At 50.5% G+C, this 8137-nt stretch overlaps 1 protein-coding gene across 7 annotated transcripts in view; it reads left to right on the top strand.

Annotated features, from left to right (window-relative positions):
- The first annotated feature begins 1023 nt into the window (after window positions 1-1023).
- The window catches only part of Dysf (dysferlin), a 199065-nt gene continuing 191951 nt past the window's right edge, over window positions 1024-8137 (top strand). For all 7 annotated transcript variants that reach the window (XM_041645118.1, XM_041645070.1, XM_041645102.1 and 4 more), the window contains exon 1: window positions 1024-1491. In XM_041645118.1, coding sequence (XP_041501052.1) covers window positions 1404-1491 — 88 coding nt within the window. In that variant the 5' untranslated portion in view covers window positions 1024-1403. The remainder of the gene's footprint in view (window positions 1492-8137) is intronic.

Here is an 8137-nt window from a genome sequence, read left to right as displayed (position 1 = left end):
TGATAAGAAGAGGCTTTGTGCATCCAGTGCACTGGAATTACTGCAGTTATGTAGCCATTGAAAGGGTTAAAGGGTTGTTTTAAGTGTGTGTGTGTGTGTGTGTGTGTGTGTGTGTGTGTGCTTGCACGTGAGTGCGCACACGGTGACTGACACCTGTGGAGGTCAGAGAACAACTGGCTGTCTTCCATCCCACCATGTGGGTCCCAGAAATTGAACTCAGGCTTGGTAGCAGGTATCTTTACCTGATAAGCTATCTCACTGGCCTAGAACAGGCTGTTTCGGAAGAATTTGTTGTAGATTTATTTTATGAGCGTGAGTGTTTTGCTGGCATGTGTCTGCACTGCCAGGAAATACCATAAAAGGACATTAGCTCCCCCCAAACTGGAGTTAAATACAGTTGGGACGTGCCGTATGGTTGCTGGGAATCAAACCCAAGTTCTCTTAGCAGAGCAGCAAGCGCTCTTAATAGTTTAGTTATTATCTCATCTTTCCAACCCTGTTTAGGAAAAACTTCTGATGATACAAGAGAAAAATTACATGAAGCAGTAGGACATAGCACCGATCCTCTGATTCAGTTAATCAAGGAAAATTGTCACTTACACGCGTGTGTGTCTCAGTTCAGAGGGAAGCCTCGATTGGTAAATATCCCAATCTTATTTTAATGCAGTTTTGTTGTTGTTATTGTTGTTGTTGTTTTAAAGAGCCAGAGATGTCTTCCTTTGTGTGTTCTTGTTAAAACATATGTTCCTTTTACAGCTAGGAATGCAGGCAAAGTTTTTAAAGTCTCTGTGCTGTCCACCAATGAGATTCTGACTCCCAGGGAAAGCATCTGCTGTGCCTGCGCCTGCTCCCAGCTCTATGCTCTGGACCTCTCTTCCTCCCCGGGGCTGACTGGCTTCTAAGGAGCTATCAAGTCCGGGTGACTTTTGCAAGCGACACGCACAGCCAAGCGTAGCGCTCTCGGCCAGAGGTGGAAGGTCAGGGGAGGGGCCGAGCTTTCTTCTGTCCGGGAGCGAGGTCTGGGTTGCGCAGGGCGCCTGAAGCCCTTGTTCTTTCTCCGGCCATCCGCGGCCACCGCCCAGCCGGTAGCTACAGGGTCTGATGCAAAGTGCCTTGTCATTGGGAAAGCTGGTGGCTGGGACGTTGAATTCCATGAAGGAGTAGGACTGCGAGGGTGGGAAATGAACAGAAGCCCCTATTCTCGCAATGCACTCGGACTAGCCCACTGACTAGCCCGGTGAGGAAGTCGGAGGCGGGGTCCTCGCCTAGCCCACTAGGGCCGCCTGGAGTAGCCTGTTCCTCTTCAGGACAGCACCTGGGAGCCGGCAGCCAGCGCGGCAGGTCGACTTTGCTCCTGAGGGGACCCTCCGCCTGCGCCTTGGCCCTGCCCCTCCTGTTTCGTGATGCTGCGAGTCTTCATCCTCTTCGCGGAGAATGTCCACACCCCGGACTCCGACATCAGCGACGCCTACTGCTCCGCTGTGTTTGCAGGTAGGAATGCTGAGAGACACAGCCAGGGAACCAGAGTGGGATCCTGGGACGCGATCGAGGCATGCCTGAAAGCCAGGAAAAAGACTGACTAACTCTACCAGGCTGGTGTTGGATATTGAAAAGATACAGAGGAGAGGGGTGGGGCAACTCAGGGGAAACTGAGGCTGTGAGATAGAAGTGGCCTGGCTGTGTTTCAGCTGAGCCAGGGGTGGCATTTTGGTAGATCAGCAGGAGGACGGAGCCACTACCCCTCTTTTCTGGATTCCTTAAACGATCTCTTTCCACTTTTGGCTGCACTGTCTAGCAGGTCTCTGCTCCTCTCCCCGGAAGGCTTGGGCCTTCACCTATTTATAGCCCAGCACTTCTACGGGCCATTGCTCACTATCAGAAGCTAGACTAGCAGGCTGGCTGCCACTGGAGGCAGAAGCAAAGCCACGCCTCCAGGAATCCTAGCCCCCCCCCCCCTCTCTCTCTCTGTGTCTGTCTGTCTCTCTCTCTCTCTCTCTCTCTCTCTCTCTCTCTGTGTGTGTGTGTGTGTGTGTCTCTCTCTGTCTGTCTCTCTCTCTCTCTCTCTCTCTGTGTGTGTCTCTGTCTGTCTGTGTGTGTGTCTCTCTCTGTCTCTCTCTGTCTCTGCCTCTCTCTCTCTGTCTCACTGTCTCTGTCTCTGTCTCTCTCTCTCTCTCTCTCTCTCTCACACACACACACACACACACACACACTATGGCGGGGTGAGGGGGAGTTTAGCTGTCAGCAGCAGGATTCTCTCTTCATCACTCTTAACAGAATACTGGCATTGTATTTAGACTTCATTAGACTGGGGTCCCCTAATACCAGGCAGTGTGCGCCTCTCCAGTCGTGGGCTTTTCCACAACAAGCTTCAGCTGGGCTAAGCCTGTGCTTTTCCAACAGGAGATGAGGGCTGGTCATGTCTGCTTTCCCAGGACAACCCTTTCCCACCAGGACCAGACCAGGGCTGAGATCTTCATGATTTGTCTTCCAAATCTGAGACGTGGGGACCAGGAGTGGACCAGTTTCACTCTTCACCTGTAGGTTCTCTTCTCAGTCTTCCTTCCAGTCCAGTCCTATTTTCCCTGCATCCCTGGTCCAGAAGGTTAGAGTACCAGCCAGTCCGTGGCCATCCAGTGGCCATCCCCTTTCAGGATCACACTTGTCACTAAGGACGCACGTGTGCTTCCAAACATGTGTGCACCCTGGAGTGCATGGGACATCTGGGATGCCCACAGTTGCTCTCAGAAGGTGGGCTTGAAACAAACAGGGCACATGCGGATGTGTTGGGAGCACCCAGTGCTGAGTGCAGAATTTGGTGCACCTTTGGAGCGAGAGTCAGGATGGGCAGCCCGGAAAGCAGCCTGCGCTAAGAGGAGTGACTGAAGAACTTAGAGAACATTCCACATGCGCTCCCTCCCCCACGCTTTGACTTGTCCACCAGCTTTCCCTAGATGCCTTTGGAAACGAGCTTTATCAACGTGTTCCCAGCAGACAGGACAAGGTCATCTTCTCGTGTGGTTGGGGTGCAGACTTTTGGGTTTCCTCCCTGTATGCTCAACTCTGAGCAGACCAGCCAATGGCCTGGTTTAGGTGCCTGGCCTAGGGCTCTGGACTCCACGTGGTTTGTTTCTAGAGCAGTGGTTCTCAACCTGGTGGGCGTTGACTGGCATTGACCCCTTTAGAGTCAAGGACCCTTTCATAGGGGTTTCATATCGGATATTTACATTCACAACAGTAGCAAACTTACAGCTATGAAGTAGCCATGAAGTAATTTTATGGTTGGGAGTCACCAAAACGTGAGGCACTGTACTAAAGGGTCAACATTAGGGAGGTTGAGAACCAATACTCCAGAAGGTACCACAGGTGTTCTCTCTCCTCCTCCACTTCTGTTCCCTGGCTGAGGGAAGGGAGGATGCTATTTTGAAAAGCCGGCCATGTTCTTTGGGTATTAAGCTAGTCTCTGACCCTGACTTCTCACTCACTGTCTGGAAGTCCAAACAGCTTTGTAAAGGTACACCTCAGTACTGTGTGTCTTTGCTGGTCTAAAGCCGATTCTCCTCCTAGGAGCTTTGTCTCCTCTGGTGTCCACCCAGGCAGTCCTGATTTCCTTCCAGTGTCCCTGGCCTCCTCCCTTCATTCTCTGCCTGCTATTCACCCCACCCGCAGAGCAGCCTCAGGAGCTCTAGTGGGAGAAAGGGTAGGTAGGGATAATGATATGAGAGTGTTTTCTAGCCCACTGGAGGAAGTGCAGCTGATGCAGCCACAGGCCAGTCTTCATTTAGCCCCAGGGGGCCTGGCTGGAACCTTCCCTCAACCTCACCGGGGAGGAGGTCATCCATCCTCCTCCTCTTTGTTGCTGCTGGCCTCCTCTGGGGATGTTCCCCTTTCCTGGAGCCCAGAGCTCACGTTAGAGAAAGGAAGTGTATTTATCTGTGCTCTGAACCTGAGAAGCAGGCTGGCTGGAACTCACAATTCAGGATGTCATTGTCCGGCAGTAGAGAACAGGTTTCCCCTCCCCCAGGCCTTGGCCACCTTCCACCTTCTGCACTAGCCAAGCTCTTAGCCCATGTCTAAATTTGGCTGCCTTGCAGTATTTAAGCTTGCTCACCCTTCTGCTCCTCAGGGCCAGGTTGGTGAATGATTACAGAGCAGGCTCTGGCCAGGGGCAGACACAGGCAAACTGTGCTTCTGGGAAGCCTAGTCTCCCTAGCTGACGTAGCCCTGCCTTTCCAGTGACATGGTTAGGCTACACTATCTTACAGATTGTCTGTGGTACAGTAGTCATGCCTTGCTCGGTCAGCTCTAAAGGGTCGAAGGGAAGGTGAGGATTTGGCCCGGAAGACCCAGGGGCTTTGCCAAGGTGGTGCACTTGCCAGAGCATCCCCTCATAGAGGCCCACAAAGCAGAAAGGGCTCTGGAATGCCTGCCATGTGCCACCCACACCAGCCAGGCTGAATGCCCAGTGTTGAGCTGAGTCCAGGAAAGGGAGCATGGGGCTGTGAGGAGCACACTACAGGACAAAGGACCAAAGGTGGAGAGGCCTGACTGCTTCTACTATTTCTTCTTCCTCTTCCTCTTCTTCTTGGCTGGTTTTCTGAGTCATGGTTTCTCTGCATAACCCTCGTGGTCCTAGAACTTGCTCTGTAGACCAGGCTGATCTTGAACTCAGAGATATCTCCTTTTGCCTTTGCTTCCCCGAGTGCTGGGATTAAAGGTGTGCATCACTGTCGCTCCAGTTCTGACTTCTTAACTTGCCTTTATCACAAGGAAGGGAAGAGGACATTGGCTAAACATAAGCAATACATCATTTTCAGAAAGTGTTCCTATCAAACCCCACAAAGATCCTGTGGACAAGATCCAGACTTCTTAATACCTGACATGATTCTGAATAGAACGTGTAACACAGGGGCTGGAGAGATGGCTCAGCGGTTAAGAGCACTGACTGCTCTTCCAGAGGATCCGGGTTCGATTCCCAGCACCCACATGGCAGCTCACAACTGTCTGAAAATGCAGTTCCATGAGATCTGACACCTTCACACCAACAAACATAATAAAGTTAAGTAAATAAATAAAAAAAAAGTTTAAAAAAAAAAGAACGTGTAACACAAACCATAGCAAGCACAGCTGGTAGCAACTCTTATCACCCCACTTCACAGAGCAGAAAACTGAGGCACAAAGAGCTGAAGTGACTAGCCTGATGTCTGCTCCCGTGATGACTGGAGTTGGACTCTCAAGCCCAGGCAGCCACAGTTACAGTCATCTCCACTCCGCCTTTACTAGTTCTACTGTCCCCTTCCAAATCTAGGTCTGACTCAGAGACAAGAGGAGGAAGGGGAAGATTGGATGCAGGCTCTGGCTCCGACTGCATGTTGACCTGTACGCGCAAATCACCCCAAGCCCCTGCCACATCACGCAAGTGGTCTGGAGGTCCTCAGTTCTGTAGTGTGGCCTCAAGGACACATTCTCAGCTTAGCAAGCTTCTGTCCTGACTCACCTTCTCTGTGTCTGATAGGCCAGCCAGATACCACTTAGTGCAATTTCCAGGCGTCCCAGCCCTTGTGCTGGGCCCACTCAGAGTCCTCGTAAACCTGTGGAAGTACCTGCTTAGGACATGATACCCTAGTCCAGGATGGTGGGTCATATGTTTCTTTGGAGGACAGCAGGCACTCTTGGGGAGAGGACAGTGATGTCACTGTGGGCCTCTTCCCGAAATGAAAGTTGAAAAGGGGTGAAGACAGCTGGCAGCCTTGGGAACAACCCACTGTCAGAAAACTATTGAGGGAGGGGGGGAGGGAGGGGCAAAGAAAGAGGAGCCTGCGTCATTTCCAGCACAGCAGCTCTTCCTGGCGGCCACATAATTGTGGTTGTAGTTGGACTACGTGAGTGTTTGCATCCTTAGCAACATGAAAGTAGTGACTGGATTGGGACACCCAGAGCAGACACAGGAGAATGCATACTTCTGGAAGATTTAGGGAATGGCAAATGCGTCCTGAAGGAATCTGTCAACTCACGCAGTGCATGCCTCTAAAGGGTGGTGTCACCGAGCCAGAAGTCAGAACTGTGCCTCAAGGTTCTTGGTACTTAGATCTTGGGGAAACAACGCTCTAGACAGTGTGAGAAAGTGTCACTCCTCATCCATGGCCAGGCGCTAGAGCCACCGCGATTACAAAGAACAGGGCTACAAACTCCCCTGTGTCTTGGGAGCCTAGCCAGTGAGGTGACCTGGACTGCGCTATTGAGAAAAAGACATGTGCCCGTTGGGTAAGTGTGGGGGGGGGGGCAGTGTACCTCTCCCCCTGACCTGTACACAAGTGTTAGATTTGTGCTAAATGGGTTCCTTTGCCAGATTCGCTAATTTTTCAAGGGAAGAGGAGATTGGTATGGGAAACCTTCTAATGTTTAACTTGTGCACAGTTTTGCTGTGAAACATCATATTGTCCCCAGATAGCACATCTGTAGCCCGGGCCTCGGGACACCAGTGTATTTGATATACAGTGCTTACTTTCAGTCTAGTAAATTATAGGACTGCATCCTCCCCTTAGACTTATCTTTCAGCACCTATGAGGGATGACATCACTAAAGCCAACGAGGACTTTTTAATTTCCCTTTTCTTACCTCGATCAGTCTGGAAACATGAAATCACAAAACTGGACGTTATACAAACCGCTTCACAATTGAGTTCTTTCCCACTGACTTCTAGCTGGCCCTATCACCTCCTATTGGTAAACAGGTGGCTCTCTGTAGCTGCAGATCCATGCATACCCAGTATCATGAGATTCCCTAATGTTTCCATGAGAAACAATGGCAATCACTGACATACAGGAGTCCTAGCTCAAAAGCTCCTGATGCATCAGGTTGTATAAGATTCTTCTGCCTGTTACTCTGTTCTCTCCAGGGAACGTCTTTGACAATATGGCCTGGGATGTTGTCATAGACAATATCATCGTAATTTGCATTCCAGCCAGAAGGTAAAGGTTCTGGGGAAGCACACTTTTTCTCCGTAAAGGCACACCAGACAGTTACATACATACTTCCTCTTTCTATCTCATTGATCCCATACTCATCTATCTGCAAGGGAGGCTAGGAAATATGGTTTCAATCTGGATGTCAAGCGCTGGGTAAAACTGTGGAGATGTCAGTGGAAGAGGGAAGAACAGATATGGAGTGTAGGGAGACAGGCTGTAGTCTAAGCTCCGTTCTCCACTACAGCTTCATTCTGTTTGTGTGTGTGTCTATACACATGTATGGATAAGCAGGCTCACATTCCTTCCAGTACTGGGGTTACAAGTCTGCTCTACACACCTGGCTGGTTTTTTTTTAACATGGCTTCTAGGAAGGAACTCCTATCCTCACATTTTCATGGCAAACTCTTTACTGCCTACGCTGTCTCCCTACCCCTATCACAGCTTTATCACAGAGACAAATCCCCTTGATGGGAGACCCCATTGAGCTTCTAGGCCCCACTGTGAAGTCTACAAGGGAACAGCTGTCTGTTTTGTGAAAGCCCTGGGCAGCAAGCAGCAGGAAGACCAGGAAGTTGGAGGTTCAGATGGGAAGAGGCCTCAGGATGTTTCAGGGTTTGGGTCACCAGATGTTGCTTTTCTGGTTTGTGGAAAAGGTGTGTGGAACCCTTGTTTCTTGGACATAGGCCAACAGTTTGCCCAAGTCCCTGGGAATATTCCTCTAAAAATATTAGTTATACCCCGCAGATTTCCTGTGCTGACTGTGGTGGACTAGAGTGGGGACAGGGAAAGAGAAATGGTACGATAGGGTTTATGTGGTGTGCATGTGTGTGCATGCACATATAGGGTTTATGTGGTGTGTATGTGCGCATGTGCGTGTGTGTGCCTGTCTGTGTTCCTACTTGGGCATGCAGAAGGGGTGGGGTCAAATTTGGGAATCTTCAAAATGTGCTCACAATACCTGAAATTTCCCCTAGGGGGCAATGCTGTCTTCTCCGAAAAGTGTTGTCTTCCTCAGGAAGTGGAGCCCTAGCTTTATGTCCAGGACACTGGGAGCACCAGGGCACCCAGCCAGCCCTGCTCCCTGACAATGAACAAGCAATTTTATAGACACGTCTTCCTTACAATTGCCATGAGCTCTAAGGAGCAAAGTCTCTGCTGGCGTGATTCTTCAC

The sequence above is a fragment of the Microtus oregoni genome, unplaced genomic scaffold (genome assembly GCF_018167655.1).
Source record: "Microtus oregoni isolate MIOR12 unplaced genomic scaffold, Mior012 000002F_ref0000024, whole genome shotgun sequence".
NCBI lineage: Eukaryota > Metazoa > Chordata > Mammalia > Rodentia > Cricetidae > Microtus > Microtus oregoni.
The sequence above is the reverse complement of the archived record's forward strand: the minus strand, read 5'-3'. Positions and strand labels throughout refer to the sequence as shown.